The sequence below is a fragment of the Euprymna scolopes genome, chromosome 23 (assembly GCF_053919585.1).
Source record: "Euprymna scolopes isolate OS-2025 chromosome 23, ASM5391958v1, whole genome shotgun sequence".
NCBI classification, from domain to species: Eukaryota; Metazoa; Mollusca; class Cephalopoda; order Sepiida; family Sepiolidae; genus Euprymna; species Euprymna scolopes.
This window is the reverse complement of record NC_136504.1, coordinates 29,179,334-29,199,333: the sequence shown is the minus strand read 5'-3', so window position 1 is coordinate 29,199,333 and position 20,000 is coordinate 29,179,334. Positions and strand designations below refer to the sequence as shown.

Here is a 20,000-nt window from a genome sequence, read left to right as displayed (position 1 = left end):
ATTACCCTCGTCACAACCTCTTTCATCTCCTCAGTTGTCTCATGACTACAGCCTCAAAGTCACAGGGAACAAGGACTGGACTGTATGGAGGGTGACGAACTGTCTTGATGGCCGTCTTGGTCAAATAGTCTGTGACAAGGATGGAGTACCCTCGGGACAAACTTTGCGCAAATCTTCTACATCTTCAGTTTCTCACGAATAATTGCGTCTACAGTTCTCACACTAACATCAAACTGTGCACTTATAGTCTTTAGAGTTCGACAAGATACACCTAAAGAAGGTCGGTGGTTACTTTTTTATATGAGCACTTTTACTGATAATGCACGTATAAAACTCTAGTCCCGTCCAAAGTTATTTTCTTCCGGCTGCAATGCACTAATGGTACCGTTCCAAGAATTTCTGTAAGGCCCCATAGAAGTCCTCTTGTGTGAGCATGTCAATGATACTCGTCAAAGCTTCTTTCATCTCCTCAATTGTCTCATAATGACAGCCTTTAAGGTTTCCTTCAGCTTAGGTAATAAAAAAGTCACAGGGGGCAAAGTGTGGGCTATAGAGAGGATGAGGAACCATCTTGATGCATATCTTGATGTCAAATGGTCTGTGACAAGGATGGGACAAACTTCGCGTAAATCTTTTCCATTTTCAGTTGCTCGACAAGAATTAAGTGTACAGTTCTCACACTGCCATCAAACTGTGCACTTATTGTCTCTATAAGACACAGCGGTCCTTATCCATGAAATTCTTTATTTGGCCAATCAACTCTGGTGTTCTGACTTCCTTACCCCTCCCACCCTTCCATCACGGACTCCCTGTCTTCCTTGAACCTCTTAGGTCAATCAGTATGATGATCGATTCATGCAAGATGGTCCAAAAGCAATCTGAAGCATTTTTTCAAGTTTAAAACAGAATTTATTGGAATATCCTTCTTCTAACATGTTGGTCACTAGCTGTAATAATCGGGCTTTAGTGGGCTGTATTCCAATTCCTGTTGCAACATTTTTTTAACTTGAAATCATAAAAATTGATTAGCTATCTCATAAGATTATAGCAATAACATACTGAATTTTCAATAGTCGACGACAATTTTAAATGCCTCTACAAAAAAGTCTGGAAACTTATTAAAGACACCTAGTATATTTAGATTGTATTGTTATATCATATTACTGATAATGTTTTAGTTTGCAAGTTATAAAAATTAAGGTAAACGTCATAGTTTTCCGAATTATGATTGTTCTGCGCGAACGCAGACCCCTATAATTTCATTGTAATAAAAGCAAACTTATGTACACTGAATGCCATCATTTGATTTCTCGTGAAAATGTCAAAGAAAAATGTATATTATCTTAACTTACAATTGCATCAGTGAATAGAAAGACAGACTGAAACACTGCGTTCACATTACAGATGTTTAGATGTTGACATGTTGTAAAAACCTGCCCTTTGTTTAATCGTGCTATATTCGGCTATGATGTAAGATGCTATTATTAATCTCGATATGCTGATGATCTTTATTTTTCCTAGCGTTTACTTGAAAAGTGGGTTTGGTTTCTAACTTATGTATAATTTGCCTTTTTATTGTGTACAAATTTCATCATTATTTAATTATAGTTTCCGTAGAAACAGGACGTCTATATTACACAGGATTTTAGGAAAAGCCATTGCGTACCATTTAGATTATCTTTTGTCTAAACATTTTTCCCGTTAAAAACAGGCAAAAGTTATAACCCGTTGATAGAATTATGCCAACTTGATGGTTGAATATGATTAAATTTGTTGTCATTTTTCCATTATTTACTAATCCCTATTAATCCCTATTAATCACTATTAATCCCTTACTTGAAATCTAACGGATATTAGAATAGTTCGCTGTGCCTTATCATAGCAAAGGGGCATACAAAACTTCATCTAGATCGGCCCAGTAGTTTCCAATAAAAACTTCTAGCGTAAAGGTACTATTGTGATGACTAATTCCTACTAACATGGTCCTGGATATGACCTTAAACTATATCCAGTGGTGAGGCCCCAGCTTGCGGACTTTGGGGAGTGTGGAGCTACCCTTTAATTGGCTTTGCTCCCATGTCCACTCTGACCCGGAGTGGTAGTACCTATTAAGGACCCAACTATGGGTTAAATGGAAACCGACTTGAAAATAACAAATATATTCTATTCAATATTTTTTCTTCAAAATCTTTGGATTCGGCATTAAATAACCTGAAAAGAGTTGATATGCCGTAAAACAAAAACGACAAACCAACCTACTAACATCTAGTAATTCATATCTGTACATCGAACGGATACCATAATATTTAGTTTCTACTTTCAAAGTAAATGTTTTTAAATATAGATTTCGGAACTTTATCCTAGAACTTAGTATACAAGGGTTCAGATATAGAAAGCATACATAATATAGACATTTAGTTCAAATAAAAAATATACATTATCATGTGTTATTTATTTTTTAATTCTTACAAGTGACAGTCAAATATAAAGAAAAACGTGCAAAAATATTGAAAGTTTTTCAAAGTTTTTGTCATTTTTCATTCTGTTTCTGTGGATTAGAAAGTTTGGTATTAGTAAATTTAATACATTTTTAATTTTGTCATTTTTAATATTTTGTGTGTGTGTTCTGTTTATATTAATACATGCAATAAATATATTTTATGAATATACATCGTTTTTTGTTGTTTTGTGTGTGTATTTATTTAATATTATTTTTTGATTTAATGTTGTCTCTTCCTATTATCTATTCGATTATAATATTGTGTTCTTGTGGGAGTAGACTCTATCTTGTAAACCTCTGATTTTTATTGATCATCTTTTGTAAGAAACTGAGTGGAGTGTGACCAGTACGGATTAAAACAGGTTAGGGTTAGGGTTAGTGTTAGGGTTACAGTCACATTGTGATAAACGTCGAAGTGTTTTACAGCTTATAACAAAGCTAAACATTCTTTTTCAATAGTGGAGCAATTCTTTTGGTAGTTGTTGAATTTTCTTGAAAAATATCCAATAGCTTTCTCAATGTCTTGCTCATCTTCTTGGATGAGAAATCCACTCATGTCCACATCATTGCATCAATTTGTAATTTAAATCGTCTAGAGAAGTCTGGAGTTGCAAGAGCTGGATCTCCAATAAGATCGGTTTGATCATTTTAAAAGCTTTACTGCATGATTCGTTCCATTTGTATTTTTCAGTCGTTTTAGGAGGTTGGTGAGAGGACTTGCTATCGTTGAAAAATTCTTTAAAAATCTTTGATAGAACCTTGTCACACTGAGAAATCTCAATAGTTGTTTTTTATTTGTTGGAACAGGATATTTTATGATAGAATCCCCTTTTGCCGAGATAGGTTTCACTTGTCCTTGACCGACAGTATGTCCAAAATAATACACTTGCGCGTGACAGAATTCACTTTCGCTTAAGTTTATGCATAGTTTTGTTTCTTGTAGGTTTAAAAATTGTTTTATAATTTTTAAAAGTTCCTCCCAGGTGTTACTGTATACAATTACATCGTGTATTTAAACGTCACATCCATGAATATCATGTGGTGTGGAATGCATCTTTCTCTGAAATGCTGCTGGTGCATTTTTCATTCAAAACGGCATAACTCTGTATTGATATTAGAACATCTGGAGTGACGAATGCTGAGATTTCTTTCGCGTCTTTGATTAAAGGTACTTGCCAGTAACCTTTCATCAAGTCAAAATTGCTGACATTTTTTGAATTCCCGATGTTGTTAATGCAATCATCAATTCTAGGAATTTGAAAAAGAGTCAGTCTTTGTAATTTTATTAACTTTCCGCAAATCATTTACGAATCTATAAGTTCCATCGGGTTTTGGTACAAGAATACAAGTTGAACTCCACTGACTGTTGCTTGGTTCTGTTATATCTGTTTCCATTATATTTTTAATTTCCTTTCTCAAGTATTGAAGCTTGATTGGATTAATCCTATAAAAATGTTGTTTAACAGGTTTTTCATTTCCCACAAATACATCATGTACTACAATTGTTGTTTTTCTAGGAACATCTCGAAAAAGATCCTCACAGACCAAAGCGCATGTATCTATTTTCTCTTTTTATATGATGAATGTTTAAATTTGCCATTTAGAGTAAATAGGATTTTTTAGTTTTTTAATTGACTGCTGTGAACTATGTCTTTCTCTTTTGTAACTATATTTGTGTCATTGTCTAAATGAGATTTATTTTTATTATTATTAGTTTAATAATGCCTATAATATTTGTTAATGTTGGGATTGACTTCATTTTTTTTTACCTGGAGGTCACAACTTATCAAGGCCGGGAGGCCATTCAGGGATAAGGGTTATTGCGTGTACAGTAATCTGCTGTGAACTATGTCTTTCCCTTTAGCAACTATATTTTTTTCATTTTCTAAATGCGTTTTATTTTTATGAATGTCTATAAGATTTGCTAATGTTGAGATTGGCGTCATTTTACTTATGTCATTCCTATCAATGTAAGGTTTTAGCAAATTTAGTGTGGAAAATTCTGTTTTTCTTTTTTCGATCGGTAGTGCGTATGATATAATATACTTCATTAATTTTTTTTCTATTTCATATAGTTCAAAATATCTGTAAAGATTGACTGAATTGGCAAAAATACTAATACTTTATCTTCCACTTCAAAACTGGGCCGTTTACTGGTCTTTTCGTATTTTAATTTCATTTTAATTTTATATTTTGTTAAATTTTCTTGTGCTATTTTAAAAGCATTATATAATTTTTCCTAAAAATTTTATACATAATATAAGAGATGTACATTACTTTTTCACTTTACCATTTTTCTTTTTTAGAAGTTTTAAAGGAGTTTTTCATTGTATAGCCAACAAACAAGTTAAAACGAACTAAAACCAAGAGATTCTTTAACGTCTTCTTTCTCAGCAAACAAAACAAAATAGACGTCATCGTCCAAATCTTTTCATATTCTACAGACAATTTTAGATCATGAACTTTATTGTTTGATGAAAATGTTAAAGAGCTTCTTGTGATTCGGGATGATAAATAGTAGATTTGTACTGCTTGATAGACATTTCATTCAGTACAAGTTGGAATAGATCAGACATAAAGTTTGAGCCTTGGTCTGATTAAATGGCTGATGGCATCCCAACTAACCAGAAAACTTTTTTTAAAGGTCTTAACAATAGTTTTGGTCTTAATATTTCTTAGAGGAATAGCTTCGGGAAAACGCGTCGGTGTACACATAATTGTTAGTAGGTATTGGATGTATTAGTTACCTGCTTTCGGTTTGCTTTTTGGGGTTTTGTTTTGTTTTTTTACACAGGAGTCACCACTTATCAAGGCCCAAAGCCCACTCGAGGATAAGGGTTAATGAGTATACATTAGCCAATGTGATTATAGCGTCGTTTTTAATTGTTGCCAGGTTTAAGTTTTAGAGATGATTGGTCGGATTGTGTGACTTTTTTTTTCTTTTTTTTTACACAGGAATCAACACATTATCAAGGCCAAGAGGCCACTCGAGGATAAGGGTTAAAGAGTGTACAGTAGAAATTGGGCAATATAGTAATCGATTCGGTAAATTTGTTAACTTATATGGAACGGCTCATCAAGAACTTGTTTACGTTAGACTTGAAGACAACCATATTGTAGTCAGCCGGAAAGCAGGAAAACGGAAGACAATTCCACGGGCGTGCAGTTCTAAGAAAGAATCTTTGTTCATGGAATCTACGTTTAGGTTTAGGCACAGATAAAGAGTTGGGGGGATTATTTTTGGAAGAGGATCAACACAATCAAATTACACTCCAGTGAATGGTTTCTCAAATGCTGGAACAAGGTTTAAAGATGCGGGCGGAATCTTTTGATTTGGTTTTCCGACAACATGGCAAGTGTGACAAGAGTTACAAAAATCGATTGTTTTAGATTCAGCCAGTAAAATGGTTTAATATTTTTTTATCATGTGTCTTGTTTATTCCTAAAAGGATTATTGTGAGCTATGCTGAGTATTTCTTGTATGTAAAATTTTGAGATTACTATTTGGTTTGCTATTCTCTACTCCTCGTTTAGATTGGCCTCCACTGATCGCCATTTTCTCATTAAAATACCATCTGTCATATGAAAACATTCCGTAACCTTTCTTGCTTCTTCTAAAGGAAGTATTTTCTTTTTTAAAAGTCAAGGTTCGGTATCTTTTTTTATTTATTTTATTTTATTTTTATTTTTTATTTTTTTTTTGTTCCCAAGCATGTTGATTTTGTAATTTTCCTGTGTCGTTTCTAGTATGTAATGTAGTACTATCCAATTTTGTATTCATAGTATTAGTTTTTATCTAGAACATGTGATGAGAAGGTTTCGTTTAATTTTAACAGAGTAGCTGGTTTTTAAGTGTCTATGTTTTCAAAACGATTTTTCTTTGCTTTAACTCTAGTGAATACACGAACAGAGTATAAGTTTTTATTTTCTTCTTCGTCATTTCCTTCACTTAATTCTACTGTATCCGCAATTATTTATTCTGCCATTACTTTATCACCTGCTAAATCGTTACCTAAGAGTAAGGTGACACTTTTTACTGTTAAAGTGGGTCGAACTTTGATTTTATATAGATTTTATGAAGCAATACTTTTATAACAGGCAACTGTATTCCATGTAACAAAACAAAATCTCCCGTGAAGATTGATTTTGATAGTGGTATTATACCTTCTAGCAACAGAGTTTAATACGCACCTGTGTCTCGTAAGATTTTTACCGGTGCAGTTTTCTCAGGATCTTTTATGAAAACAGAGCTATCTATATATATAAAAGCGAAAATATATGTATGTATGTATGTATGTATGTATGTATGTATGTATGTGTGTTCGCTTTTTTTTGTATGTCTACAAAAGACTTTTTTTCAGAGAAGCGGTCGGCCGATTCACAACTTTAAAAAAGTTTTTATATCACATATAAATCGTAATATCTCACAGTTAACAACGAAACTCGCCTGTCTATTTAATTTGCTCGATTTCGGGAAGATAAATATTCAACATTTGTCGCTCGCCACATGTGGGTTAGTCTTTTTCCTATAACATCTTGGGAAAATAAAAATCCCGCAGTTAAACTTGACCTCATTAACTCATTAAAACGGGCACCTGCCAAATCCAAGTAATTAAATAAATTTAAACGTCCTTCCGTTAGCATGTCGCGGTGGGGCAATGGTTAACGTCGCACTTTTTTTTTCACACTGTAATTTACAACTTTGCCTCAAGGGTTCGGGTTCGATCCTCATACTTACTTTTTTCAACCCCCCACCCCTACCCCACACACCTCCAAACACCCGGGAAACGCCGGGTACCCCTCGCTAGTAAGATATAAAAGGAGTGTATGTTTCTACGGATGGCTCGAAAACGTTTTTCTCTATATCTGATCTTAAGAGATACAACTGAGAGAAAGGATGTTTTCTAAATTGTTGCTTAATGAGCTTTTTTTTTGCTTTTTTTTTTGTAATTTTTAACTTTTACGAATTGTTGTTCTAATTTCTCGGTTGAATCTGTGCAAGAAAGTTCTGTAGTCGTCTGGATCCATCTGTTTTTTCATTTAGTTGTTTTTTACGAATACTTCCGACTGAGTCTCAACAACCCTCCCCCTTCCTGCTAATGACTGTATAAATATATATTAATATATAAATGGCTTTATTTGTTATTGACCACTATTACAGAAAACCAGTTTATTATTTATTCAATAAAAGAGTAATAAAAATTGAACATGCCAATGAATAATAAACACTTACAAGCCTCCGCCCCTTGGAAACACTTCAAATGAACTACGAAAATTGCCATTTTTACATCTCCAACACATTTAAAAATAATTTCTGACGAGGACGCTTCACAGAACGTCTGAAATGAAAAACCAAGACACGGAATAATAAAATAATGTTAACAAATACACATTGTTGGTGACTACTCCCTTATTTAAATATATATATATATATATATAGTGTATTTTGTGTACAGAAAGTTGTTAGATGAGACAAGTCATTAGCACCGTCGGTTTCAAGCCCGATAATTAGGACCATTTAAGATATCTATATCAAGCTCTCTTCAGCCAATACTCATATATATATATATATATATATATATATATATATATATATGTGTGTGTGTGTGTGTGTGTGTGTGTGTGTCTATACATATATAAAGGATGCAATCAGCTAGAATCGAAACCAAAACGTATAGCTCTCCAGCCTTAGTCGTTACCATCTATACTTTGTCCCAGTGCATACAAAATCTTTAAAAAATAACGTTGTAAGAAGTATAAATGTATATTTGCGCATGCACAACATAGCACTTTAAATCGACTTGCGCCTGCCAAGTTCCACATTTTTTCCACTTCGATCCCTTAGCAACTATTTTACCGGCTAATAACCAAATCGTATTTTTTCACAAATCCCCTATATATCAAGTTTCAAGTCTGTAGACTAAAAATTGACAGGGGAGTTTGGTAGAGACTGATTCTCACACAGACAGAAAGGCATGGTCACACACACACACACACACACACACACACACACACACATACATATATATATATATTAGATAGATAGATAGATAGATAGATAGATAGATAGATAGATAGATATTTTTAGGCATAATGTCTTTAATCTTAACCCAGTTCACTTTTCCGCTTATGTCACCGTGTTCTTTTGTCGCGATTCAAGCAGCTGTTTGAAATGCAGCCTTGCTCTTTACTGTGTGACGTCACCGAGATGTTCCGCCCAGCCATCAGCTGATATCGCCGAAACCGGGACACGTACAGACATGTTCAGACTTGTTCGGTTAAAGGAGACACGGCACCTGCGTTTTTGTTGTTGTTGTTGTTGGTGGTGTTGTTGCGGTTTTGTTTTGATTTGGATTTCTATTAGAGTGTGGGTGGATGGGTGCTTGCACGATGATCGCACCTGTAAGGGAATGAAAATGTAAACAGATATATAAACAATTGTGTGTAGACAGCAAACACATGTAGAAAGAAAGACATGTATGTATATCTACATATATGTATAGACAAAAGAATGCTGCTTATTTTGTGATTCGTATATATATATATATATATATATATATATATATATATATATATATATATGTATATATATATATATATATATATATATATATATATATATATATATACTAGCAAAAGTACCCGTCATCGACTAGGTTCAAAAACAGCCTACAGAAAATGAACTCTGATTTATAAAAGTATAATAGGTTATGAAAAGGAAGGGTTGTAAAGAGATAGCTTCGAATTCGGGGGTATCAAAACCAAAGCAAAATATGATGAAAGTAAAAATAAAATAGATAAACCCCATAATTTATTATACCATACCTGTTCACACTGAAACACTTATCACAATATTCTGTGGATCTATATTAAAAAAAATCTTGTTAAACTTTGTGACATATTTCCATTCTATGGAGGTCAAGCGCGAACGAACACCACATAATTTTATTATACCATATTTCTTCAAACTGAAACATAATTATCAAAGTATACTTACGCAGATAGATATGAAAAGTCTTTATTAAAGTGTGTGCCTATTTCTATGGAGGCCAGGCGCGAACAATTTTATTATACCATCCCTATTTAAGTTAAAACATACTTATCAAAGTATTATTATGTACATCTATATCAAAAACACTTGTAAACGTTTCTTTTAATTAATATATATATATATATATATATATATATATATATATATATATATATATATATATATCTTTCAGAGTGTTAGAGGATATATAATTATTTCCACAACCAGACAACGTTGCAGCTCACAAGAGCCATGACAGCCAACAAACCGGAAGTTCAAGACGAGACAAATGAGGGCGAAACTCGAGTTTTGGACTTCTGGTTGGATGGCTGTCATAGCTCTTGTGAACTGCAGCGTTGTCTGGCTGTGGAAATAATTATATATCTGAGGAACTCTTACGAGAATGAAACGCGGAATATTCTGTGTAGCTTAATTACCATATATATTTTTATAACTTAATGCCTAACTCTACCTATATATTGAGCACTGTTGAAATAAATACTGAAAATTTACACGTAATGTTTTTTTTTACATTTTCACCCCAAACAAGGCACATTCCCACTTTGTTGTATGGGCCTACTATCAGGGACATAGGCATCAGGGGTACTGTGTAGGGAGTTGGCCAGCAAGATGTCGGTTCACGTTGCACTTGAACTTCTGCAAGTCAGTACAGTTGGGGGAGCAGGGACCCGGAAGGGAGTTCCAAAGTCTAGCTGTCCTGGGGAAGAAACTACTGGAGTAGAAGGCTTTCTCACATTTAGGGATCTCTACTGTGAAGGTGTGGGATTTAGCTGCTTGTAGAGTTTTTCGGGGGTATTTACGTCGAGGGGGCACAATTGCTTGCAGTTCGTCAGAGCATTCACCGTTAAAGTACTTGTAGAAAAGGCAGAGGATGCAACATTTCGTCGATGGGACAGAGGTTGAAGTTTAGATGACAGTTCAGGACCTATCAGATTGGCGACTCTCTTTTGAACCTTGTCTAGGAGCGAGAGACTAGTGGCAGATGCACCAGCCCAAATATGACAACAATACTCCATACATGGTGGCCTTATAGAGGTATAGGATACTTTTGGGCGTTAGTAGCTTTCTAGCATGGTAGAGAGAACCTACCTTCTTCGCAGCGGTCCTGGCGATACTCTTAATGTAATTGTTCCAACTCATGTTTCCTGAGAGGATTAGGCCGAGGAGTTTAAAGGATGTACTTTTAGATAAAGAGTCATTGGCCATTGCTATTGTTGGTAGAAAAGGTTTCCTGTAATTATTGAAGGAAACAAGCTTAGCCTTGGCAGCATTGAATGTGGCCATGCATTTATGTCCCCATTCCACTACGGATCGGAGGTCATCCTCTAGTGTTTCTGCCATTTCTTTAGATATGTGTTCATTTGTTTTCCTGTCGTGTCTATTATAGAGCGTGGTGTCGTCAGCATATATACCCATCTCACAGTCAATTTTGTCAGGGAGGTCATTTATGAATATTAGGAATAACAGAGGTCCTGGGATAGACCCCTGTGACACTCCCGCATTCATATCATATTGTTTAGATGTATGACCGTCGAGGACAACCTAGATTTTTCTCTTATCTAAGAAGGATTTAATTATGTTAAGTATTCTTCCAGTGATACCATATGATCTGATTTTCCTGAAAAGACCTTCATGCTATACTTTGTCAAAAGCCTTAGATATATCTAGAGCTACCGCTCTATCCTCCCCCGCTTTGTCCAGTGACTGGTATATACGTTCTGATATTACATTTAGGATGTCTGCTGTGGAACGGGCTTGCCTAAATCCATATTGTTGGTCAGTCAGAAGTTTAGCATCTGTAAGAACTTGGTTAATTATGGTCTCAAATATTTGGCGAAAAGTGGAAGGGGGCTAATTGGGCGATAATTTGCTGCGTTAGTTCTTTCGCCAGAATTCTAGAAAACTGGTACTACAGAAACAGTTTTCCAGCAAGCAGGAAAGCAAGATTATATTTTCATATAGTAATTTATGTGATTAAATGAAATAGTCATATATATATAAATATATATATATATATATATATATATATATATATATATATATAGTCCTGGTCAAAATCATAAGACCACTTAAGAAAGTAAGCGTTTACGCATATTATCGAATTTTTAATCAAACAAATGGTTGAAACCATTGCCAAAAGGGAAAATATGATGTGAAAAAAAAATGAAATCTGCTTCATTCGAAACCTTAACCCTGATTTAATATTTAAAAAAAAAAAAAAAAAACATTTTCACCTGGTCAAAATGATAAGACCACTGATAGTTTATTTAACAAAAGGCAATTATAAATGACTAAAAAGGGTCTCAGTATTTAGTATAGCCTCCATTATTGCGGATTACTTCAAAAATTCTCTTCGGCATGCTTGCGACTAAGTTTTTTATCAGTTGCGAAGGAATTTTATCCCATGTACTGAAAACTAAATCAGAAAGTTCCTTTATCGAATCATACTGGGTTCCATCCTTGAACACTTCTTTTGCCATCCATCCCCAAAGATTTTCAATGGGATTGAGGCCCGGAGAACATGCTGAATGATCTAACAATTCTATATTATTTGCAGAAAAGTATTCTCGTGCTTGTCGAGAAGTGTGTATGGCAGCGTTGTCTTGCTGGAAAATCCAATTTCTTCCACACAGACGTGGACCTTCAGTCCTGATAGAAGCATTTTCAAGCATTGAAATGTACTTCAATGATGTTTGCCGGCCTTTCACTACTTGCAACTTTAGGGTCCCAGCTGACGAGAAAGCACCCCAGATCATTAAAGACCTTCCTCCACTATGCCGAGTTGAAAATGTCTCTTTGGGCAAATTTTTATCATGCCAATAGTGTTGAAAACCAGCTGGACCATCTAGATTAAACTTTTTCTCATCGGAGAAAATTACATTTTCCCACTTCTCTTCATCCCAAGTCTGGTATTTGGCGGCATATTTAAGTCGGTTAGTTTTGTGCTGTTCAAGAAGACGTGGTTTCTGCAGTCGCTTTAAATGATTGAAACCCTTCATTTTCAGATGCCTTCTGATGGTTTTAGGACTACATTCTGCTGCTGTTTGGCTTTTCAATCGACTTGAGCTCATACTGGAGGTTTTTTTTTTTTAACTTCTACTAATACGGCGATCCAGTGATGGGGTTATTTTTTTGGTCGACCTGGACTCTTTTTGTGTCCATATTGATCTGGATTTCTTAAAAAATTTGTGATGACCGTTTTGCTACGATTCACTTCATTTGCAATGGATCTATGGGAAAGTCCACTCCTATTAAGCTCAAAGATCCTTCCTCTCTCAAACTCTGATAATGGTTTCCCTTTTGCCATTTATAATTTAGTAAGATGCATTTATCCACTAGCAAGTTGCTTTTAGTAACATAGAAAGCTTTTCGTATTCATTTTTTCAAAACTAGCCGATTTTATTAAAGTGGTCTTATCATTCCGACCAGGTGAAAATGTTTGTTTTTTAAAAAATAATTATTAGATCAGGGTTAAGGTTTCGAATGAAGCAGATTTCATTTTTTCCCCCATCATATTTTCCCTTTTGGCAATGGTTTCAACCATTTGTTTGATTAAAAATTCGATAATATGCGTAAACGCTTACTTTCTTAAGTGATCTTATGATTTTGACCAAGACTGTATATATATAACTATATTATATAATATAATTATTATTTAATTATAATATATATATATATATATATATATATATATATATATATATATATTATAATTAAATAATAGTGTTTTATGCTTATGCAATCATCATTGTCGAGGTGCCAATGGGATTCGAACCCAGCCACGCAGCCACCTTTTGCTCCATTTGCTAAGCCTTTACCTTAGGGTCACTAAACAATTGCTACGAGAATGAAGGCATTAAAAACTATTAAGCGCCGAATTCGTGCGCATACATTAGACTATCTAGAGTGCTCAAACTAGCGAAAGTCGTGAATATTGCATGAACGCTAATTGACTGTCTTATAGTTATAATTCCGCAGACATTGCACATACTTAAGTATTCTTAACGGATCTTATATATAGTAAACTAGCGTTCATGCAACGTTCACGACTTCTACTTGTTTGAACACTTTAGATTGTCTAATGTATTCGCCCGGTTTGGCGTTTATTAGTTACTAGCCTGGGTGTCCGGCGTTGCCCGGGTATTTAGAGGTGTGTGTTGAGCAAAAAAAAAGTTGTAGTGGCAGGCAGGCTCGAACCCGTGACGCGAAGGCGGAAAAGAAAGTGGACGTGTGTGTAAGGGTGATCGTTGAGCAAAAAAATAAATAAAAATAAAGGAAAATTGCGAGCGCAAAAAAAATGGTAGTAGGCGGGCAGGATCGACCCCGTAGTGCAAAAGAGGAAAAGAAAATGAAAAAAAAGTGATGCGTTAGCTGTAGCGCCCATCGCCAAACCGGAAGTGACGTAGGTTTAAATTAAGGCTAGACAATCGAAAAGAGGCGATGAGTTTTGAAAATATCGGCGAAAAATCGACCCCTCTCTGTAGAAAAGTGCCCAGTTGAAGGTGAAGAAAGTAATGTTTTTAGCAAATTTTTCGATATTTGTCGTCCAAGGGTCGAGCTTCAAAATGATACCTATCTCATAAAAATCCGTCGCCTCTGTCGAAAGTTTTTGCGAGAGATACAAACAAACAAACATACATACATACATACATACATACATACACATATTCATACATACATTTAAACAGACAGGTGAAATTTATATTATAGCTTAATTCCCTTCATTCCCGCGACAATTGTTTGGTGGCCCGGAGCTAAAGGCTTAGCAAATCGAACCAAAGGTGTCTTCATGGCTGGGTTCGAATCTCCCGACTGGCATGAATTGTCACTTCGTACAGTGATGATTACATAAGCGTGAAACACTAGTGTGTTTAGATAAAAAAGAATAATTATAATTTAATTTTAATTATGTATATATAGAAACTAGAACACCATGACCTGTTGAATAAAACTTGCTATTTTTTAACCCAACCGAATGGATCAGAGGCGGTAGCGCCAAGCATTTTTACAATGATTGAACCTATGCATTCATGACCTGAAAGTTTCATCTCTCTGTTGCAAATATTGACAGTGTGAGACTCTAAGAAAGCAGCTTCTGGCAATTACACGCGTCAGAAGCAGAGGTGTGACATTGAATTCCTACATGCAAAGAAAGTTAAACTGATAACCGTTCACCGACGCCTGTTGAAAGTTTATGAAGCCGATGCAGTTGATCTCAGCAGAGTTAGCAGATGGGTTCGTCGATTTCAGAGTGGTGTCAGAGATGTGAGTGACGAAGCGCGCTCTGGAATGTTAAAACCAAGTCAACAGAAGAAGCTGGCAAGTGTGTATTGAGATTGGTGATGACTATGTAAAAAAACAAATTCTAGTGCACATAAGTCGTTAGTTTTAATGGTACGTCTTCCGTTTTCGTAGCTTTTCAACGTTTTAATTTTGGAGTTATTAATAGCTTTGATATTTACGTGTGCATGCGTTAATGTGTGTGTCTGTGTGTGTGTGTGTGTGTGTGTGTGTGTGTGTGTGTGTGTGTGTGTGGTGTGTGTGTGTGTGTGTGTTAGTGTGTTAGCGGGGGGGGGCGTGTGTGTAAAATAACTCTCTATTATTAATTGCATGTAATTTATGACTGCAATATATTTCTTACAAGAAATGAATTTTTAAAAATAAAGCTGTATAATAAAATATATAGTATCCAATGTAGGCGCCAATATTCGAAATTAGTCTTTCCAGAGGCCTGGGAACCGCATCATCTGATTTCGCAAGGAACGTTTTGGGCACGTGCACAACTCGGGCGGATTCTCTGATTTTCAGTTGCAACATGCGAAGAGTGCATAGCAGGGTCAGACAACAAATGCAATTTAAGAATTTCCTAAGGAATTCTCTTAAAATGGCCGTAACAACACAAAACATTAACGCCTTGAATATGCGCGGAATCGTATTTTTAACTATCGACCGAAACAAGCAAATATTTTTACAATCTTAAAAACTGTTATCTTCCTCTGGAATGTGCCGAGAGGATAATTCATGTTCACGTTTTATTTTTAAAAAAATTAAATGTCTATTTTGTTTAAAAGAAAAGGCTCAGTTTTGTGTTATTTTAAGTTTCTTATATTTATTTATTTTTTAATTCCATTTTCACTTCAAACAAGGCACATTGCCACTTTGATGTAGCGGGCTACTATCAGGAACATAAGCTACAAGAGTGCTATGTAGGGAGCTCGGCAGCAAGATGTTGGTTCACATTACACTTGAACTTCTGCATGTCAGTACAGTTGGGAAAGCAGAATCCTGGAAGGGAGTTTCAAAGTTTAGCAGTTCTGGGGAAGAAACTACTGGAGTAGAAAGCTCTCTTACATCTAGGGATCTCTACTGTGTAGGAGTGGGATTTAGCTGCTTGTCGGGTTTGTCGGGGGTATTTACGTCGAGGGGGTAGAAGTGCTTGCAGTTCGTCGGAGCATTCCCCATTAAAATATTTGTAGAACAGGCAGAGGGATGCAACATTTCGTCGATGAGACAGAGGCTGAATCTTAGATGACAGTTCAGGGCCTATCAAGTTGGCGACTCTCTTTTGAACCTTGTCTAGGAGTGAGAGACTAGTAGCAGATGCATCAGCACAAATTTTAATTCCAGAAATGTGTTAAAATTATTTATATTCATATTTTACTAGCAGTATTACCCGGCTTTGCTCAGGGGTTGCTTTGATGCCGTTTTCATGCTTATTTTGATCCGTATCTTTGATAATTCCAATATTTCCAATTATTTTTTTTTTTTTTTTTTTTTTTTTGTAATCCTAAAATTATTTTAGTAAATTTCTGTTGGATTGACACCTTACTGATCAAGGTAGCCCCTACGCAGTGGATGCACCGTGCCAGCAACAAACCAATTTGTCTTATTTGTCCCCTTAGAAGCTATTCTTCCAGCTCAAAACCAACTACTTTGGCGAGGTTTGGTGGGGGCATGATTTATTGAACCGTGTGCGAAAGAAACCACAGGATCAACATCGACTATCGATTCGTTGTAGGAATTTATGTGGTTGTCGCTATATAGTTCTACAATTAGTCAACTGTGTCGGAAAATTCCTTATCTTATGTTGCCGGGCATACTACTTGTGCTTGGTTGTTGGGGTCTATCTTTTGTTAAATCGACATATAAGAAACCTCTGGATCACATTTTCACTAAATATGTGTATAGATTGTTTTGCGATTTCTTCAGAATCAGTTGCTTATTCAATAGATGTTCAAAAACAGTAACATGATTTACTTTTGCACTGCTAAAAAAACACGTAAATATTGAAGTCCTCTAAAATTCTTTGCAGCATATGTAAAAAGATTAAGAAATTTACGTGCTGAGTTTGAACCTACGGACCACGTCATGCAAAAAAAACACTATCAACTTACCCACAGTAGAATTTTCACGGCCCGTTGTTCTATCATTGTTGCTAAGCGACGACATGGAAAAAACGGTTTTACCGAAGATAGATTAAAATAACGGTTTCGATTATCGGTAATTATCGGTAATTATCGGTAATTATCGGTGGTATTCGAAGAAAAAGCTTAACTACGATCACTCCCACACTTATACACTAAAGTTCTGTCAATTTTAAAGAAAATCTGTTCAGCCATTTCGGAGTCTATAACGAACGAACTTACACACTAAAATTATCCTGCCGATCTCGTCAGACGATCTAAGCCAAAATAATTAAAAGGAAAAAGATTCTTTTAAAGTGCTGGATATAGAGGGAAGAGGGAGGAGTGAAAGAAAAGAACAAGAAAAGGGATGGGGAGAAATAAAGATTATATTTATAATTAGAATTGAAATTAAGAATTAAGAATAGAAGGAAAGAAATTAGAATGAATTAAAAATGAAGAGAAGAGATTGCTTGTTAAAATAGGAAAAAATTAATTTAATAACTACGACACAGATGTTACGTCATCGCAAATTTATCTTTTCTAAAATTAAAGAACGAAAGACCGTTTGCGCATGCATGATTTACATACAGAGTCGAAACTAACATTTTTACCTGGCCCTTTCAAACAAAACGACATTTCTGCATTAAATAATTGACAAGATTTTCTAATTTTCCGATATTATGTATCCTAGAGATCGCTCTTTATAACGATACTATGTTCGTGCTGCTTTTATGCGGGTGACAAAAGTTTTTAGTGGACATACAAACATACAAACACACAGACGATTGCGACTTAGATAATTTCTTTATTTACGTTTAGAAGACGTTTAGAAAATAAAAATACCCACGTAATGTTGAAAAGAAAATAGCATGCACCGATATAATAAAAAAAACATAAATATGAATGTGTGCAAGTGTTTGTGTGCTAACACACGCCCCTGTGTGTGAGTGTGCCCCCAGCCCATGTATGTATGTGTATTTGTGCGTGCCTGTGTGTGTGCGCACAGATACACGCGCGCATATGTACGTTTAGACGGCAGTCTAGTCCAATGATCGCATCGATCAAATACTGTCAGCTTCTCAATTTCAGTTTGTTTCGGGGTTTTTTTTTTGGGGGGGGGTTCAATCCAGAATTCTGTGACGGCGTTTTTTTTTATGTTTGTAGTGAATTTTTTGTGTTTTTCATTTGTCTAGAGTTCGAAGCCGATCATGGAAAAACGGAGAAGAGCCCGGATGAATGCCAGCCTGTCTGAACTGAAGTCCCTTCTCTTGGAAGTCATGAAGAAAGATGTAAGTTCAACCCGAGTTTTTCCTAACCGTCCCCGAAAGTGTTTATAATGGATTAACCTGTTTTTATAGAGGGCGTTAGCTGTGATCTTTTTAAAGCTTATGCTATTTTGAAGTAATGCTTATGAAATTAAGCCTAATTGTGGTGGGGGTCTGGGTTAGGGTTAGGGTTAGGTTGGAGTGGGGGTCAGCCGATCGAACTTTGCTAAGATTTGTAGAGTCGGACGAATTTTTGGAATCAGCAGAATTTTTAGAATCGGCAGAATTTTTAGAATCGGCAAAATAGGTTTCTTTTTGTCATTATAATCCAAGATAACTTTTCAGTGTGTGGATTCGGTTGTTAGGAGTCCTAATCAATAATATATATATATATATATATATATATATATATATATATATATATATATATATATATAGAGAGAGAGAGAGAGAGAGAGAGAGAGACAGACAGACAGACAGACAGACAGACAGAGACAGAGATAAACACATATACATATGTGTGTAATATATATATATATATATATATATATATATATATATATATATATATATGTATATTAATAAAAAAGATGAGGAATAAATGCCATACATAACTATCATATCATCTTACCGCATCATTTATAGCATCCTCAACAGTGTTTAGCTTTCTCTATCTTTATAATTTTGTTTTGTTCATATGCATCAGCTGATAAATATAAAATAGAGTGGTTCGAGGTGTGTGTGTGTGTGTGTGTGTGTGTGTGTGTGTGTGTGTGTGTGTGTGTGTGTGTGTGTGTGTGTGTGTGTGGTCACGAATTTTCTCCTATATGGTTGACTATTTTAAAAAACTGATTACATAGAATGATAGCAAATGTATCGAGACACAGGAATGGGTATGTTTGATCTGGCAGAACGGTGGTTCATTAAAATTGTGGGGTCTCCGTTCGCGCCTGGTTCACAAAGTATGTAAATAAAAAATTTAAAAATTAAAAAAAAAACGTTTACAAGTGTTTTTGATATAGATGTACTTTGATACGTATTTTTTAACTTAAATAGGGATGGTATAATAAAATTGTGGGGTCTGCGTTCGCGCCTGGCCTCCATAGAATGGAAATAGGCAAAAACTTTAATAAAGACTTTTCATATCTACCTGCGTAAGTATACTTTGATAATTATGTTTCAGTTTAAAGAAATATCGTATAATCAAATTATGGGGTGTTCATTCGCGCCTGACCTTCATAGAATGGAAATATGTCACAAAGTTTAACAAGGTTTTTTAATATAGATCCACAAAATATTGTGATAAGTGTTTCAGTGTGAACAGGTATGGTATAATAAATTATGGGGTTTATCTATTTTATTTTTACTTTCATCATATTTTGCTTTAGTTGTTATACCTCCAAATTCGAAGCTATCTCTGTACAACCCTTCCTTTTCATAACCTATCATACTTTCATAAATCAGAGTCCATTTTCTGTAGGCTGTTTTTGAACCTAGTTAACGACGGGTACTTTTGCTAGTATATATATATATATATATCTATCTCTCTCTCCCTATATATATATATATATATATATATAGTTATATATATATATATATATATATATATATATATATATATATATATATATATATATATATATATAACAAAACGAGATTTAAACGTGAACTCGCGAGGTGTATATATATTTCACACTTCCGGTTATAAAATAGACGAATATTGGCTGAAGAGAGCTTGATAAGGATACCTTAAATGGTCCTTATTATCGGGCTTGAAA

The 20,000-nt window shown here is 34.9% G+C and overlaps 1 protein-coding gene across 1 annotated transcript in view; it reads left to right on the top strand.

The window, feature by feature from the left end:
* Positions 1–20,000, top strand: part of LOC145245816 (uncharacterized) — an 81,334-nt gene that overhangs the window by 46,848 nt on the left and 14,486 nt on the right. Inside the window, exon 2 of the mRNA XM_080107467.1 lies at positions 18,151–18,246. Within this exon, the coding sequence (XP_079963593.1) occupies positions 18,151–18,246 (96 nt within the window). The remainder of the gene's footprint in view (positions 1–18,150; positions 18,247–20,000) is intronic.